Source organism: Tigriopus californicus, chromosome 4, assembly GCF_007210705.1.
Source record: "Tigriopus californicus strain San Diego chromosome 4, Tcal_SD_v2.1, whole genome shotgun sequence".
Taxonomy (NCBI): Eukaryota; Metazoa; Arthropoda; class Copepoda; order Harpacticoida; family Harpacticidae; genus Tigriopus; species Tigriopus californicus.
The window spans coordinates 5,196,361-5,215,687 of record NC_081443.1 but is presented as its reverse complement, the minus strand read 5'-3'; the positions used below and the strand labels follow the sequence as shown (position 1 = coordinate 5,215,687).

The 19,327-nt window shown below is 41.3% G+C and overlaps 1 protein-coding gene across 2 annotated transcripts in view; it reads right to left on the bottom strand.

The window, feature by feature from the left end:
• LOC131879220 (titin-like) overlaps positions 1 to 19,327 on the bottom strand; it is a 35,501-nt gene that overhangs the window by 3,394 nt on the left and 12,780 nt on the right. The window contains exons 1-4 of one of the 2 annotated variants that reach the window (XM_059225479.1): positions 7,951 to 8,309; positions 7,644 to 7,874; positions 2,381 to 2,667; positions 302 to 424 (exon numbers count right to left, since the gene is read on the bottom strand). In XM_059225479.1, the coding sequence (XP_059081462.1) occupies positions 302 to 424; positions 2,381 to 2,667; positions 7,644 to 7,701 (468 nt within the window). In that variant the 5' untranslated portion in view covers positions 7,702 to 7,874; positions 7,951 to 8,309. Of the gene's footprint in view, positions 1 to 301; positions 425 to 2,380; positions 2,668 to 7,643; positions 7,875 to 7,950; positions 8,310 to 19,327 lie in introns of those variants that run through there. The other variant, XM_059225478.1, reaches the window with a different exon arrangement.

Genomic DNA, 19,327 nt, shown 5'->3' with positions numbered 1-19,327 from the left:
TGTTGCCCGAATTCCATAGTTTGGCTTTCTTCTCCCTGTGCTTCCACTTGTCTTCTTGTCTACTTGAACTTCACCATTGTGTTTATGTAACAATTTTGTATGTAACAATTTCCACAATTACAGTATATGCATTGCTGATTAGGGTTGGTTGGAGTTTTCAGTTCAACCAAAACTAGAGAAGTTCTTGAGAACAGGCTCGTCAGAGGGTACCTCCTAATTCAAGCCACTGATTATTAGAGATGTAGATGTAGATTGTCGAGATATTTCTAGAAGTTCGTGTTCAAACCAATGCCGATCTTACACTGTCTTCCGTATGCATCCGAGGTTTCGACACCATGTACCGTTTGTCTTTCACGTAATTTGAATCTCCAACGGTCAAGACTGAATATGGTCGATATTCGTCCTGAAGACGAGCCCAGGTCATCTATAAAGAATTTTCGCAAAGCATGAATAAAAGCAATCTCTGTTCATGTAAAACAACCTAAACTATGATAACAATAGGCTTGGATAAATTTTACCGCAATCAGCAAGTGGTTGCAAAACAATGTATAAAATTTTTTAGGACCAATTGTAGTCTTCAAAGTGGTTTAATGTGACTAAAATGTCTTTATAAGATTTGACATAAATACTCAAAGACAAATTGGCACTTTTCTAATTTGTAAAACAAAAAAGGAACAACTTTGATTTTATTGCTTTTATTTCTTTATGGATTTCTAGCTCAGTTTAAAACCTTGCATACCTAAATACGCATACCAAAAATACGAATTTAAAAATCGTTAGATTGGAACTTTGGAACTCACTTACATGGCACAATGCCCTGGTTATACATACCTAAAATTAAATTACCAGACCAATATAATCAATATTCCCAATGAAAAGTGTCAATTTCACCATTTTTCATTTTGTTGCCTAATGTAAAAAATAAAAAAAAGAATATTAGCTAAATCAATGTATTGATGAGAGTTCAAAAGCTAACTGAGTATGCTCCGAATTTCTATCAAATAGGTGGTTCTTAATTTTTTTAGCTTTTTTAATGTTTTAGTTATTTCAGTTTTTTATCTTTGCAAAGAATTCAAAAAGAAAAGCTATTCCTAATGGTTTTGCGAGTTAAAAGACTGCCAAGATGTGATTGAGTATTTTTCTGGGTTTTTTAACCACTGTGTCAAGACATTGAAGTCCTCTCTTATTTCTTGGGCTCATTCATTCTCTACTCTTCTGCCTTGATTCGATAGCGCTTCTTAAGTCGGACAATATTGACAACGTTGATGGCCTCATCAAGTGCAATAGGGCAAGATTGATGACTTCGCAAAAGGGGTTTAGTTCACAGTATCCTTATTAGAAAAAAATCACAGCCAAATCGAGTGATTTGTCGTGAGTAGTGTTACAAACCTCAGCAAAATGGCGTGATTGGTGCAGTTCGGTCCATGTAATATCCCTTTGGCTCAATATCACAGAATACTATTTGCTTTAACAAGTTGGTAAATTGAAATTAATGACGAAATTAAATGCATGTACGGTGCAATTTTGCTCCATAAAATTACGTCCGTTGTTTGCTCATGCCATGACTTGTCAAGGCGAATAAAAGAAAATTGAAGACCTGATTGTTTTTGTTTTATCAAAAATGACAAAGGTTGACACAAAAGAGTAAAAGATTGGTCCCTCAAACTCAGATTTCGGAAAATTAGTCTTTCTCTCTCTTCATTTTTTGTTTTACATTCTAAGGTCTGGAATCATAGCAAATGTCAAAAGGAAGACTTACAACAATTGGTGGTGATTTCGTACTGGTGTGCTAATATGTTACTACTCGCTTCAAATGATCACAAATCCAAAAATAGCCTGTTGAAAAAGAGTTTGCTTTAGGGCAGATCGGAACAGGCCTTTGGCAACAACTTTTAGGTATAAAGTTTAATGTAGCGACCTCAACAATGAGGGAGGCGTCCAAGAGCTAAAGAATTAGGTTGATCTGGTCTGCACTTAAATGCCAAAATGCTCACTCATTAAGACCATGTTTCATCAGTTGAGACTTGAGACCGCTCAAATGTGGAAACTTTTCATGGCTTTTAAATCTTAAACAGTGTTTGATTGAGAATGAGAACATATTTCGACTAGCAAGCTTTTTCCTGGGAAGCTGATGTAATACGATTGCCACCGCAAACAAGAAAAGCAGTCATAAATCAAATGAAAATGTACAGGTGAGGCGCAACACAACCCTGGCTGGAAGTGGTAGAAAAGTAGGGCCATAGCCTTCACTTGATTGAGGCCAGAAAAAGGAAATATAAATGCATCAGTCCATGCTGAATATTTAACTAAATGCTACTTAACATCTACTCAAGGTCATGTTGTTTTGGAAGCTACTTAACAGCATGCACTCGTTCCTTACCATCCCAAATTGGCTTGCCTTCTTCACTTTGCATTCAAGGATGGCCGTTGAACCAATATGAGCCTCAACAACAGTTGCATTTTTTGTGGAGAACACCGAATCTTGAGTATCAGCAGTGGAGTTATTCATTCCTTTTTGAGGGAGCCAATCGGTTTTTCTTTTGACTGGTTGCCGACGATGCCGAGTTAAGTGTCGCCAGTGAGGGGAAAGAAATTCACGATGAAATCCAAATTCGTGCGGATGCGAATGATTTGGGTGTTGAATGACTTGACATCGGTGACGGTCAGCTAATAAAAAAAGCAAGGCTACTTCATAACTTTTTTGTTTTTAGAATCTATTTTGAGAATCTGAGCAGATAAATTTACAAATGGCGATGGCATTGTATTTGTATCGGTATAGATATTTTGATTGATATACTTTTTGGGTGGAAATATTGGACGCCATTGGGGCAATCCTGATTGTGAGAGAATCAAACTGCTGACGAGCAAGACAGGTCCCAAATAGCGCTTCGTGTAATTATTGTTGGATCACCTCAATTTTACAACAAATAGTGTCACATCCGAGTCAATTAAAAGTATCTCTGTTTCTTATAGCATAAAATAATTAGGACTGGAAAAAATCAATCTTGAACGTTTAAGGCCGACTTTGACTTAATTTTGTGACTTACCAGGGCAACTAAAAACTCTAAAACTTTCTTAGACCATAGGCAGTGGACATGAAATGAAATGATGAATAATGTGAAAAAATGTGTTCAAATGGAAGCATGAGCTTTCGGCAAAAGTAATGAATTAAGGATTAAGAAAGTTACAATTTAAGTAGTTATTTAACAATTGACAAAGTTAACTCTTATGTTAATGATGCCCATCATTTGTCCCTTGTAATGTAGACAAAAATGATGCTTACTTTTGAGGTGGTTTGCTTTGTTTTAATAATAATAATGATAATTTATTTTCTGTCCACAGACAGATGTCTTGAATGGATTCGAGGCTCAAAAACGTGGTTAAACACACAAAAAATATACAAAAAAACATGATTACAAAACTACTCGTGAGTAAAATTGATCAGAAATCGAGTTTGAAATTGCTGATCGATGATATACAGGTATCGAGGGTTGGTCACGGGCCTCTTTCAAAAAATGAGTGGCGCATGATTGACTTTGTAGCCACACTCTTGTTATAGTTCAAAAGGGGTTGGATACATGTGATACGTTCATTCTTTCGGTGGGTGAAAGCAATGCCCGTGTTATGGGACAGCTCATAGATGCACTTTAAAGTATTTAGTATGGCATACAATTTGTGTCTCCTTTGCACACTATACAGGCCTAGATGTTGAAGTCGATCCCAGTGGTGATCTGTCGAGTGAAGCGTCGGAGTACACTCTTCATTTTGTTCAACTCGCCAACTAGATATGGACTCCAAATCAATGAGGCGTAATGAAGATAGGGTTGTACAATTGATTGGTAGATGGTGATCATAGCTAATCTATCCTTAGTCTTGAAGGTGCACAGGGCCCAGCCCGCCATCTGAGCAGCTTTAGTTACCTTCTCGCTGAGGTAAATATTCAACATCCTGAAGAGTAACACCAAGGTCTTTGACGAAAGGGAAAACTTCAATACTTGCTCCCTCACTGTCAATGTAACGAGGAGGGAAAGCCGATGAGCCATCAAACATGATCTGGAATTTGGATCCATTTAGTTTCATGTTACTCTTGTAGACCCACTCGTATCTACGGACTGTAGTATAAAGGTCCTCTTGAAGAACCAAGTAATCTTGGTTATCTCTACCAATGATGAGCTTGGTGCCATCAGCATAAGAAGAGATCATCCAATTCTTCCCTAAGCCAGGTGAAGTGGAGATGCATAGTATAAAAAGTATTGGTCCGAGTATTGTGACCTGTGGTATGCCCAAGGTGATCTCAACTGGGTCACTGAGGAGATGGCCCACTTTAACCCTCTTTTTCCTATTTGTGAGGAATGACTTGACCCATATTAATAGACTCTTGGGGATGTTAAGGTTAGCGAGCCTGTGCAATATATGCCATGGTTTACCATATCGAAGGTCTTTGCCAAGTCCAGGTAGATGACGTCTACCATATCATGATCTGTCACTAATTCTCTCACACGTTCCAAAGGTTCGATGAGATGGGTAGTTGTACTCATGAATTTCGGAGCAGATGGTCCAAAAGAAATCCTTTAATCACTTTTTCATACACTTTGGCCAAATTTGAAGTCAATCAGATGGGACGGAACGATCCCCACCTTTGAAAATTGGAGTGATGTGACCTATCTTTAACAAATCAGGGAAGACCCCTAGGTTGACGGACTTCTCGATTCGAGTGGTCATAATTGGTACTAACTCGTGTTAGTGCACATTCCTTGAGAAAGGTTGCAGTTATACCATCAGGTCCGACTGAGCTGGATCGGTTTAGGGAACCTATTGTTCTGAGGACACTTTCTTCCGTGATATTGAGGGGAGGATCTTTCGATGTTTGGGACAGGTCGATGAGTGGCACGGTGCAGGGGGTGGAAAACATATTTTTGCATTGTTCGCTAAGTTTGTTTCCTATGCTCAGTTCTTCATTTACAGTAGGATGACACCATCTACGATGAGTGGCCCAACTTTGGGAGTAAATTTGCGCTTGAGGTTAGCATAAGCATAGAGAGCCTTTGGATTGGATCTCAGTTGCCCCAGATGCAAATTCCCGTTCTTGTTCGTCGGCATTTATAGACTGCTTGATTTGCTTATCAAGTTCAGCCGAGCATTTGGAAATACGGGATGACCTCGGGCAATCAACTTTGAGGTTGGATTTTAATCGGCATCTCTTTCGAAAGATATTCCTACGGTGCGGGGGAATACTGATCAGGTCCCCCCCCACTCGTCTTGATGTTATTCAGCCCAAGACTGGTGCAAACTGCCAGACAGGCATCAGTGAGCTTGAGGTTTGCGTTACCGAGGGACATATGGGGGCTTCTCTCCAATACAGTGGCAAGTTTAACATCTCGGTGGGCAGAACGAACATTTGGCCAGTCCGTCTCCTTAAAGAAAAAGGATGACACTCCAACGATGGATTCAACAAGACTCTTAACATCAGGGACCGAAGGAAATGGATTGGTTGAGTAGTATGTAACAATATCTAGTAGCTAATGATCAGATACAGGGGAATCACTCACTATCACTTGCTCAATGGCATCAAGATCGCCAGTCAGGACTAAGTCTAGTATATTTTTCTCATTCGTTATATCTCCAACGTGTTGGGTAAAACCAAATTCATACTGAAAGTCCTCAAATAAGGTATACAAGTTTGATGATGTAGTGGTGGGAGCTCCGTAGTATCCAGGGCCTTCCTCAGATTTGTGCCGGTCACGACAGTGTTTGGGAAATTATAGTCTCTACAATGGAGTTGTCACGAATTTGAATTGTGAGATAACGCGAGCCTGAGATGCCTCAAAGCATCTTCAAATTTGATTACAGAGCACAATGGGGTTTTGTAGAAGACGACTAAGGAAGGGTCTAACCACTTAATGTCACATGCAAAAAGTTCAACATCACCATTGCTAAAGCTTGAATAACATATAGCATAGTTGTTTTTAACGTAGAGGCACATCCCACCATGGGGATAGCTGGGGTTTGAGGATTTTTGCCGGTCACAACGGATCAGGGGATATCCCTTCATTGCTCCCTCGGCGTCAATCACGGTGGGAGTCAACGAAGTCTCAGTTAAGGCAATTAACTTGCAGCTATCTCATGGAGGAGCTTCATTTTCGTCGAATTTTTTGGGAGTGTAAACAATGGATATTACAATAGAGTCCTTTAATAGTCGAACTCGTCTGACTTTCAGCCGGGGAGACTAGCAATGGGGGAACTAAGTAAGCTAGGCTTCTTGACCTCTCCCTGAAAGTCAATACAAGCTCCTCCATCATTTGATCCAAGGCTGACAGTCGACGAAAATCCTCATTGTTTGATAGTCTCGAGGGGTACCTGCGACGGTCGGTTGTTTTTAATTTCCCTCTGAGATTTATTTTCACGTTCTACTAGCTTTGCAGCTGTATATTTCTTCCTCGAGTCATCCATCCTTGGCCTTTCTCTAAGGGTACTCTTGATATAGGCAGATTTGCATTTCTTCCTCAGACATTGAGAATTGCAAAGATGATCTGCAGACACTAGGGTGGAAAAGCTCACAAGATTTCTTGTCACATCCATTTTATAGAATTATTTGATTCCAAACAACGTCGCCTTTTGACACCATGTGGGGTGGTCAAATTTACATTTTTGTCAGTGCAATAACTTGTGCTGTGTGTTTAACATATATTGGATTTAATTTCCTTTTGAGCTAGGCCATGCTCGATGAGGGAGGACTTGGTCGGGTTAGCAAGCGGTGGATACCAGGAGGCTATGTTTTCTATTGGTGTAGAAGACTCTTCCTCGTTTTGTTGTGTCAGGGAGCTAGGACGTCTTGAGGGAGATTGGAACTGAATTTCCTGAATGTGCTCGGAAGAAGCCAGGACTGATGATCAGGGTGATAATCATCGGGGAGTACGTATTTCTCCAGGCAAGGGCCATCTAGCCTTTCTTAAGAGCTCACAAGCCAAGAAGAGAGCTCTTATCACTTCTTCCTTTTTGATTTGTTGGAAACTCTTTTTTTTAAACCCACACCAATAGGCCGGTGAGTTTTACTTCATATGAAGGGTAGTCCGTTTCATCAGTGCTCATTGCAATGAGCTAAGAGAAATGAGTTGTGGTCAACACCAGGTCAGTGTCTTCAATCAAAGCATCGACGCACAATCAATATATTCGCTACATGAAAGCTCATGAGTCAACGTCTCACACAATATTTGTTGATGCCAGTCTTGAAATAATTTAAGAAATCATCAATGGGCCAGCTGGGAACTTTGTATGCCATTAGTCTTGCACCTTAGCTTAGAATATATATAGAGCTTTACAATCTTATAAAGAAAACATATCAACATTTAAACATGTTGAAATCATCGCTAAAATATCACAAACAGATAAAAGCGCCATCTTAAGTTTGGCTTTTTCACAATTTTTTCTGCTCGTTACACAATAACCATTAGATCCTTACTCCTCGGATGCGTCTCTTAAAGTTGCATTTCTCCAACTAAATTTCATTTATTTCGTCCGTTATTGTTTAATCCAAATAGTTAAGGATTTAGTTTTAGATTGGATAATGAGTCAATACAAATAAATGCAATAGAACGCATTAATGTAATGGCTTACATTTACGTGAAATACTACGGATATCTTACCGGTAATAAATGATTCAAATATCAGAGCAAGAAGAATGAGGACAGCCTTGGTTGACATACTTCTTCACAGGATTAGCTCGATTCGAGGGCGTTTTAGGGCTTGGGCCGTTTTCTGGGAATTGGTCTGGCGCTTTTTCCTTGGTCTTATCATCAAAGATTGATATGACATTTTGAGTCAAGTTTATAGTTGATTCATTTCTTAGTTGCTTTCGGTGTTTCGTATCATCAAAGCTGAAAGTAAAGTATCGAAGAAATAAGTTCGGCGATTTTCCAAAATCTTGAACTGAATGGACTGTTTTTATGAAACCTTGGGTTACACCTGGCTTTTTCCTGAAGATGTTGGATTTTGTAACATTCAGGTACTCTTCAGAAAATATTTCATTTCTTGGAGTCAGGAAGTCCCTTTTGTTTTATGACGCATTTTGTCAAGATTCAGAAATGTCCGATCCCGAGTTGCCGTGTTATTATGAAAGAGGAAAACAGTGAAAAACAGAAATTGATACATGTTTGATCCCATTGTATGTCCGCATTAGGTCTAACCACGGACTTCTAGAGATATGGACTGCAAACGGAAGCAAAAATAACCTATCTCCTAAACCGCTCATCTCATTCCAAATAAGCACTTCATACGACCACAAGATCTTGTTGAATAGATGAAGTCAGCCAAGTTTGAGCCCAAACCTATGCCTAGGGAACTCAGGAGACATGCTCAAAGTTATATAGTAGACACTACATAAAATTTGAATTTTCGGCCTTGGTCAGCTACATAAGCTTTTGACAACATAACTTTGAAACGATCGACTTTGCATGTAAATGATATAAAGTTGACCTGCCGTTAATTGAGAAGATCTACATTTCTTATTTTATTACCTTAATTCGAAAGGTGGCTCAGAGTGGCTATGACCAAGAACAGGCCGATTTGCCGGGAAGCTCGTTCGTGCAGTCCATATTTCTAGAAGTTCGTGGTCTAACATAGTATTTGAGGCGAGAATACCAGGAGTATTGGATCAGTCAGTCTCCTTTAATGAGAGTTTGGCGATGACCAAAATCCAACTCTTATTTGTTTGCAGGCTGGGCAGTTTTTTTTCAGCCAGCAATGTTAGCTCATGCAAAATCGATGCTAAAGAAATGCTAATTGGAATTCGAAAATGCTAGAACAATGCTACTTTTTAAAGAAAACCATATCATTCATGGTGCTCATAAAGGATTTCAGACTCACAATTCAATTATATTCCCAGAAGCCGTCCGTCTTATCTTGCTGGCTCAGCATGGCAAATCCCTCCATCAACTGGCTGAATTAGCAGACACTTTGTGTAACGCCAAGGTAGCGCCTTGGGGTTGTCCTCTATCCTGAGTGATGAGGTAGTCTTTCTGAAGGCAGAGGTGGCAGCCCTCCCAAAACTGGTCCATAACAAGAAGTCTCAACCAGGGCAAAACTTTAGAGCACCTTCAAATACCGATTCCCTTTGCTGGTACCAACAGCAGTATCTCAACTCGGTGGTCGCAATTGGAAGCTCTGACAACCTCCTCACTTGCTCAATCTCCAGGTTTTCATCCGTGTTACTCTCGTTTCCCTCGCTCACCTCAACCAAGTTGAGTGACCACAAACCAAAATACGCTGTTCAGCACAGGATCATCACCAACGGTCGACCAATATTTGCCAAACTTCGACGACTGGCACCGGACAAGCTCTCCCTGGCCAGGAACGAGTTTAGTGCAATGCGCGAGGCTTTTATACTTTGACCTTCTGCAAGCAACTAGGCGTCCCCACTGCACATGGTTCCAAATAAATCAGGTGGTTGGCGAGCTTGTGGAGATTTCACATCAAGCCTCCGCGGTACAAGAGTTTTCTCCAAGATTGATTTGGTTCGCGGTTACCGATTTGTGGACGAGGTCTGCCGTGACTTGGATTTCGGACGATCTCTTGGTAGTCAGCAAGGAAGGGGATGCCCATGAACAACATTTTCAGCAATTGTTTCGGCATTTGTCAAATTACGGCCTGATTGTCAATCCCAACCAGTGTGTTTTGGGTATCTTGGAGCTTGATTTTTTGGGACACCGCGGCGGCGCATCGTCTCTCGCCACTGAAGGACCATACGAGAGCTCTCCAGGCTTTTCCGCCTCCGAAAACGAAGCGCTCACTTCAAGAATTTCTGGGATTGATCAACTTCTATCACCGCTTCATACCTCAATGCGCTGCCATTCTTCACCCTCTTTACAACCACCTGAAGACAAAGGAGAAACTAACCAACTGGACGGAGGAATGTGCGCAATCCAAGAGGCTAGCCAGCTAGCCTATCCTGAACCAATCACTCCCACTTTTATTCAGTTGACGCATCGGGGGTGGCTGTCGGAGTGGTGTTGGAGCAGCTTCTAGGTGACTATTGGACCCCAGTGGCATTTTTCCCACGCTAACTTTGGGACGCGGAAACGCGCTACTCTGCATTTGACCGGGAGCTTCTGGCAGTGTATTTGGCCATCGGTCATTTCCGACACTTCGTAGAGGGACGCAAATTCCAGGTGTTCACCAATCACAAGCCGCTCACCTATGCAGTCTCAAGTTCCTCCGACAAGAGGACTCCCCGACAGGAATGGCACCTTTCATACATCTCCGAATTTACCCAACATTTGCGTCATGTGGAAGGTAAACACAACGTCGTGGCGGACGCACTCTCCCGGATCAGCCATCTGGAATGTGCACATTCATCGGTGACACCGACCGTCGATTTCGATGAGATAGCCGATGCCCAAGCGGCTGATCCAGAGCTTCCAGCAATCCGTACGTCGCTCACATCTATGGACCTGCGTGATGTGTCGTCGTATGACGGCTCCAAACCGGTTCTCTGCGACGTCTCCTTGGGCCATCCACGCCCAATCGTCCCAAGGTCCTTGAGGCGAGCAGTTTTTGGTGCCCTTCACGGAATAGCGCATGGGGGCTCCCGTGTTACCAGACGCTTGATTACTGAATGATATGTGTGGTATGGGCTAAAAAAGACGTCACGACTTGGTGCCGAAGCTGTGTGGCGTGCCAAGGCGCCAAAATCAACCGGCACACAGTGAGCCCACATCAAGCTTTCAAGCTTCCTTCTCGACGGTTTGATCACATCCATATCGATATCGTGGGTCCTCTTTCCCCATCTCGTGGTTGTGCCTACTTATTTACCGTCATGGATTGGTATACTTGTTGGCCAGAAGCCATTCCAATGCCAGATCCTACAGCTGAATCATGTGCCAGAGCTTTATTAAGTGGATGGGTTGCCCGTTTCTTCGTTCCGACTATCGTCGCCTTGGACAGGGGATGACAATTCGTTTCAGGATTGTGAACATCATGGATGGAGCTTTTCGGGATCATACCAATTCAAACGACATCCTACCACCCACAGGCCAACGATATTGTGGAGCGAATGCACCGTCAATTAAAAGCCTCCTTAGAAGCACGCCTCTCAGATGATTTGTGGATGGACCACCTGCCTTTTGTTCTGCTAGGTATGCGGGCCGCAATTAAGATAGACATTGGATGCTCGGCGGTTGAATTGGTCTACGGCAACGTGTTGCGTCTACCAGGCGAATTGTGTACTCCACAACATGGAGAAGAAATAGATCCTTCAACGTTCACTGCTCAGCTCCGTCGATATTTTTTGCAAATCCGACCCACTGCCACATCAACCCATCTTAAACCCTCTTTTTAGCGTGCCAAAACAATTGTCCAAAGCAACCCATGTATTTGTACATCTTGATGCCCATCAAACCCCGCTTCAGAAACCCTATGATGGCCCTTCTCCCGTTTTAAATGGGGCGACAATTGTTTTAAAGCAGACTTGGGGAATAGGCAGGACAACATTTCTATAGACCGTCTCAAACCCGCCTTTGTCGAATCTGCGGACAAGACACGCAAACCGCCACTTCCTCACCAACATCATCGATTTCTCCAACATCAACCTCGCATCAAACACCAGTTACAGTTTTCAACCAACTGCGGACCTAGATGGACTCCCACAGATGGATTTACAACTCGTCGAGGTCGAATTATAAGTTGACCTTCCCGATTTTTGCATAGGTCGTAGTAAGTCTCGGGGAGGGGGGGGGGGGGAGTGGCTGGGGGATCAATTAACGCGATGTTGATGAGAGACGGAATGCGTTAGCGTTGTTTGGTACTTGTACTTGTATGTCTGAGAATAAAGGCATTGGTTCATGGAGACCGAGGAAATAGAGACCTATTGAATTCTATTCGTCATTCATATTCGATACTCTTTAGTATTGACTTGAAGACCGTCGGCAATAACCGTGGAGTGCATTGATGGCATTTTGCAATTCCACGGCTGAATCGGCTAAGAGAACCAGGTCGTCTGCACATTGAAGATGGTAAATTGAAGCAAAACCGTCAGTGGAAGCATCAAAACAGTGGATCGGAGATCCTTCATATTTCTAAATATTTGTTTATTGGCAAACTTTGTTCTTGCCAATAAATCTTTTGACATCAGTCACTAATCTGGGCCAAACGAAATGTTGAGATGCTAGTCATCGGGTTCGCTTTTATACCGTCATGAGATAAATGGTGAAGAGTAACATTGCATACTTTATGTAGTGACGAAGGCACGGACGGACGAGTCTATGAAACTCGGCAATCACAGAGAGTGCTCATGTTTCAAAAGGTGAGATTTTTAGTGTTTTTAGTTTTGCAGGACGTGAGAGGTTTCCGGGCAATTACGTTGAGCTTCAAAAATGTCGAAGGGTTGAGGATCAATCAAATTGATGGAGTTGACAAGCCATCCGCAACGTAGTTTTCAAACCATTGAATGTACCTACTAACCCTCTAGATGTATCTAATGTCACATGTGAACTCTCCAGCATTGGCTAACCCCGAGATTGTTCTTCTGATTGGTAAAGACAAATGTCGAAGGGCGATCATAGAGGAAGCAAGGCCTAGAGAGTGTGATGCGAGCTAGCCATGCGGGCTCGTTTCAGAGCTGATGGGTGACAGCTGAAAGGCTGTAAGGGTATGTGGTATTTAATTTTTTCCAATCGGCTGGAGTTGCACTGTCCACTGGTTACCGATTCAGCCGCTGTAAAAAACACAACAAACTCAATTTTTACTATTCTATATTTTTCTTCTATACTCTTCGTCTGTAAGGTGATGATCCGTAGGAACGTAAAACATGTGACCCTTCTACGAAATATTTGAAAAGTTGAACTCTTAATTAATTGTTCGGAGTTCTCGATCATAGGTTGAGTAACAAGCTTCAGTGGTTGTTAGTTTTCTGCCAACGGACGTAATGAGCCGTGGATTTTTTGCTCCAGAGCTGAGCCGAAAGTTATATTCGAGGCATCACAGACTTTGTGAGTTGGAGCAAGACGAAGTGGATATGAAAATCTGGATGTTTTTACTAGCGCATCTTTGAGAGTGGTGAAAGCTTGCAAAGACTTTTCAGACCAATTAAGGACTTTAACCGCTCAATCGTGTATACATGTCGTTTCGTTGTTTTTTATCCTGTTTTGCCTGTCTCAAAAATATTTAAAGACTGGTTTGAGTTCATTTCCATCAAATCCATTTTGCAAAGCAGGTTTCTCTCTCTGAGGCCCCGAGGAGCCCTACCCGAGGATCTATTACAAAAAAATGTGTTCGTAATCTGATATCACTTCACTTGCTTCTTTGGTAAAAAAAATTGCAAATGCCATACTTGATCCTTGTTGGTTGTGGGATCAGACATGTCTGGCATGGTGGGTTGTTGAAGATGTAAGCATGTAAAAAAAAAGGCATGTTTAAACAGGATGTTGACTGGATAGAGGCGTGTCGTGATAGGTTTGTGTTCGGATGAGGCAGGACAGGGTCGTGCCTTGACGTGGGTTTGTTAGAGGCCATTAATGGGCAAAACCAAATTTGCTAAATAAAAACCAAAAATTATGCATGAAACATGAAAATATGCAAATTTATGCGAATAAACTTGTTTTTTTTCATAAAACAGATAGGCCATATATTGGCCGTCAGTACTGTGTCAATGATTAGAATACGTGTTAAATTCTGTTATCTTTTGGAAGTCTTTGAAATTTAAATCTGTGTGTAAAGACAGTTTTTGATTGCCAAATAAACCAAACGAGTATTAATATTGTGATTTTGATTTGTACTTATATAGCTTAGATCTTTAGATCTGTATTGCTTTGAATATTGTTTGCCAAACTGTTTCCATGACGAAATTGTCTTGATTTAAAGGAGAGCAAGTTTCGAACAAGGCATTACTGTTCATATAACTGCTTGTGTTGTCGTAGGCCCATAACTCGAATTCCATTCCTGTAATATAATCCTTCGTCGAGACATCCTTGAATTAGGCAAGAAACGCCACTTTATTGTGATCACCAAATCTTTCCCGCTAAGTCAGGCTTAAACTGTTGGTTGTGGATATTTCAAATTCAAATTGAAATTTTAGTGGGCTTGGACTTTGGTATTACTCTATGCACGTTAAATAATGCCTGCCTTTTATGTTAAACTTCGAAAACAAGTAGAAATTGATACTCTACTCAAAGACAACCCATTCCTTTCCCACCAGTGCATGGTCATTGTTTTGTCAAATGGGTGGATAAAAAAGACAAAGTCATTCAATTATCCATCCGAGATATTCATATAACTTCATATCAATGTAAATTTCTTCTTCATTGACAACTTAAAGTATTTTTTCATATTGTCAGTGTAAGTTTCTCATCAAACTGATAAATTGACTCTTGTTACAGATTTTTGTTCTAGAATGCGTTTTTGCAAGTTTTGCCTAATGTTTTACTGATTTTAAAGAGAATTTGATTTTTGTTTTTTTTATTTACTTTGATGTTCATACTTATTTGATTTATTCTTCTGATATTTCTTAATTCATGTTCATACGTTTTAATTCAACGCAACGGTCTAAACTTGGCGATCAAAGGAAAGCCTTGTCGTTTCCCCTCTTAAGAGTCCCTGATTAGGTTGCTGATGAAACTAAAAAAAGTCATGTCATTTTGTAAATGATTGAACCCTTCTCCTGGAAGCAGCATTCTTTAAAATGAAGCTTTTCATTTTTAATGTAATGCTCACTATTAACGTGACTGTTAATGAAACGTTTCCACAGTTTTAGTCATGATGATAAGCTTTATTACGACTCATGGTCATGTCAACTAGTTGATATAGTTGAATAAGCATACAAATAATAGTTTTTTAAAAGAATTAAGAGTCAACTCGATAAAACAGACAATTAAAATTGCGATATCACAAAGAAAATGACTAAGACGCGTTCAGTGCACATACATAGAAGCAATGAAGATGGGATGAGGAGACGTTGCAAATGCAGGAACCGAGGGATAATGATGAATAGAGATCGGACTTTAGAATTGATTTGCACGTAGAGCAGCATTTTGAGAGGGTTTTTCGTAACCAGTGTTCTTCTTTCGATAGTTCTGACCATCTATACTGAAGAAAAACAATTACCTTCTTTAATTTCTGCTCAACGTGCAACTCACTTTCAAATCCGATCTCTAATGATGAAGTTCTTTTATTGCTTTGGAGAGGGTGGGCCAGATATGAATAGATCCAACTCCCATGTTGGAATGGTTTGGATCTGCTAAAGAAGTATCAGTTATGGTGTTAGTAGATGGTCCAGGTAGACTATTGTTGACTTTATCTGTTAATTTTCCATGGTTCGATCAGGTTTCAGTGCCAGAAAAGCGTAAGCTAAAGAAAATATTAAATCTGTTTTTTTTTTATTTTTAACTGCTCGGAATATCTTCCCATTAGCGGTGAGGAAATCCGCAAAAAAAGACGAACGCTTAAAAAAAATTCCACACATGCACTTTTGGAAATTTAAATTTTCTAGGACCAAGAGGACTGAAGCAATCAATCACTAGAACAATGGAAATGGAAGAACGATTTGCGTCAATATCTTTTTGAAGTGCCTTTGGTGCCTAGTGTGTCTAGCTTTCACATCTTAACCCACCAAGTGTGTAAGGGAGCAAGCAAAGCGTATCGCCTTCTCTAAGAGAACAGACTGGAGCGACAAAAGAAAGTTCATGTGCCAGTTCATTGGGAAGACACTTGGTTGGATTTTACTCATGGTCTCAGGAGAGACAGGGATCCTTGTGATGAGTTGCTGCTGATTTTAGACAACATATTCACACTCCTACCACTACGAGACATAAGCTATGTTAGAGCGGCAAAGTTATTTCCATGTGGGTGTGGTTATTCGGTTGGAATTGGTGAGTAAAGTAACAGATTGATCGAAGAGTGGTCAAGTTGGAAGATGAGGATTGCTAAATTAATAGCTTATCGGTTTAGGAGCTAAAATTGAATAGGGTTGGGACACCTTCGCAGTCATGAAGCCATGAGGCAATAAAGGCTATTTTGAATTGCACCGTACATAGATAAAGTTCTCACAAGGAAATATTGTGAACTAAAAGACAAAATCAGCACGACGACTGGTGGTCCATTTTAGTCTTTAGAATCTTTGTGCAATGGTATCTATCAAGACATTTTAAAGCTATCTTGTGATAACGCCACATAACCAAACCAAAGCTTCTGTTAGTAACAAGAACGAACGTATCAGGTTATTGACTGTTGTAAGCTGTAAATCTTCTCCCAGCTGAAACTCAAATTGGTTCTCCTTCAAACGAAAATGTACAACAAGGCAACAAAAGAAGTAAATGCAAAAGCTATTAGGGGGTATATATCTAGGGATTTAAATTTGATAAAGCATACTTTACCTTTTCCAAATTTGGGCAAGGTCACATTCGGCTCAGACCAAATCATCGGATTCGTTTTTCTTTTCTTTTGTTTTTTCACGGGCTTTTCTAACAGCTACAAGTAATGTAATCCCCACTACTATTGAAATGAAAGGTTATAATTCGTCTATTTATTACCTTTCAATCTTTAAATGATATTTGGTCTACCAACGAATTTGAGTTGGCCGACCGAGCTAGTCCTTGAATGTAGGGTTGATCTGGAATGCTAATCAAAAAAATGTCCAAGTCTGACTTGAAAGATGCAACCGGATCAACAAGGACTAAGATTCCCTACGAATATTAGAATAAAGCAAATTCAAGAATGGAAGAGCCCGAGAAGCAATAAGATGGACTTCATTGTTTGGAACTAGCCTGGATTCTCGAGGGCTTGAAGGTGCTCTTTCAAAACGCACATTAAGCCTCTACGGTCACTAGAATTGACCCTAAATCCTGGGTTGGGACAAAGCTCATGGATGCTTTTGAAGACGTACAGTATCAGATACCTTTCGAACCTTCTCCGAACACTGCACAGACCCAACTTTTTTGAGTCTTTCCCAATACGAGAGCTCTTTCATTCCTGTGATGTTCTAGTGAAACATCTTTGGACTTGTTCAACCTTTTGCAAACTTGCTGAACTCATTGGAGCCCAAAATGGATGAAGCATATTCAAGATGGGCTGGACAATCGACTTGTACAGAGTTAGCATCGTGATGCTATCTCTGGACTGAAACGTGCGATATATCCAACCACTCATGAAAAACTTTAAATGAAAAGCTTTACCGCCTTCAACTGGATATGCTTATCGAACTTTCCATTATTTTGGAGGACTAAATCTTTCATAGATAAGACTTGCTCAATATCTTTACCCCCATTATCTACGAGTGGAGTATGCAAAGGAGTTGACCGAAGGTCATTGAGCGGAATTTCATTACCTTCAAAGGCATTCAAATCAGAATGAACACTTTTGGATCGGATAGTAAATGTTAGTTTGAATCAGATCGGCGTTTTGTTGGTGTCGAGTGTTAGGGTGAAAGAGGACATCTGTGCATCGGATCCATGAGAACTTTCCCAATCGATCGAAAACTTAACCTTAACTGAACATTCTAAAAATCATTCTCTGAATATTGCACGAATCTTCGCGGATTGGACTTATTATCCCATCTAACTCTTTAACGGTGGTTAATGATGTATTACCATAACTGTGCATGTGTGTGTGTGTGCGTGTCTTGACCTTGTGAGGATGCGTGTCATTTCTTTCTGGAGGCTTGGGCCTCTACTGGCCAGATTCGCCAAATCAAACGGCGACTACGAAGGCCGCGGAATAAAAGAATCCTCAGATGGCAGCATCCGCCCAACGCCGGCCGCAGCAAACTCACTAAAAGCATCTCCTCACACATAGCATTAGCAGTCTTGTTAGCACTTTGGATTCCCACATCCAACGGCTCCAAAGGACGCAAGAATCTCCGATTTCGCCGATGCGTACCACATTGCACTAACAGCCTTATTCGTGGACACTTGAGACAATACCACGGGTGTCTAATGCTTTGCTGATTGGGTGCTGTATGAGCACTTCTGTTGACGTGATGCATTTCTCGCGGTTTCAAGTTTATCACAATCGAACCTGGGACCCAGGAGGCCACGCATGAGGGTGCACTGTCGGTGGCCAAAGAACGCCTCGGCGGGGTACACCCATCTTCCCGTGGGGTGTTGCGATATTCTAAGAATGCAGCCGAAAAGCTCTCTCCAGCATCTTTGCACTTGCCAAGTGGAATCTTCACCATCTTGACCATTGTCCCTGACAAACCGTTGGAGTGGGGATTGAAGGGGCAATCGAGGAACTACGAGCTAAGTCCTGAGAGCCACAGCTAACCAAACGTATTTCCCTGTGGGGCCAAATTGCCCAGGGCAAACCCTTTGTCAAACAGCTACATTGCATCCGTGAGTAGTTTTGTGGTAGGGCTGGATCAAACGCCCTGAACAGCATCTTTGAGGTTAGAACCCTCGTTAACGCTTCAATCTCAGTTTGGTGACAAGGGAGCCAAATGGATCAAATGTATTTTTATCAGCACCTCTTGAATGAGCACTGGCATGAGGAACACATCTGGAATAAAGTGTCTCATCAATTATTGAGACGCAAAAAATCATCCGAGTTCAGTGACGGTCTTGGGGCCGTGAACTCAGCCACAGGCTCCGGAATTGGGCGGACCCCGTCCCAGGTCATCGTCCCCCATTCAGCGCTCTATCATGGTTGCCTCGATCCAAGGCAGTGACGACAGCGTTCAACTTGATCACTCGAATACTCTTTCCCCAATTAAACGTAGTTTGAGAAGCTAACCATTGATCTTGTCACAATAAAAGGAAGACCAAAAATGAATGTCACTTCCACGCGCATTCGGGAAAAAAAGCATTGTCTTGTGAACCACTATGTCCTGGGGATGGCAGAGTCAAACCACATACATTAGGAATCTAAATCTACCAGTCGTGGCCGTTTCTGGTGGAGAGTCAGGTCATAGGGAGAACAAGATTGTTCTGGCATAAATTTCCAACGTTCTCTACAATTCTCCTTTGAGTATCATGGCTATAAATCAGGGGAGCCTTTTGTGTGCAATACAAGTGCTACTACAAGATTTTTGATATGGCAGTTCTTTTATTTAACTCCTCTTCTCCGCTCTAACCAATAAGGATCACCTCCCAAAGCAGACGACCAACTTTGTCATGTTTTTCAGACACATCAACAAAGCCTCACCGAATGTCCCCCAAATAATCTAGGTCAAGCCAAACGGTTTGGAGTTTCTTCTTTCAAAAGTCACGGCCATTCGCGATTTTCCTCGATCTGAAACATCCAAGTAACTACGACGATTTTTGGGTATTGTCAATTTTTACCATCGGTTCATCCAGGGTGCAGCAAAGCTTTTTCTTCCCCTGAATGAGATTGTCACGATGCGAGACAC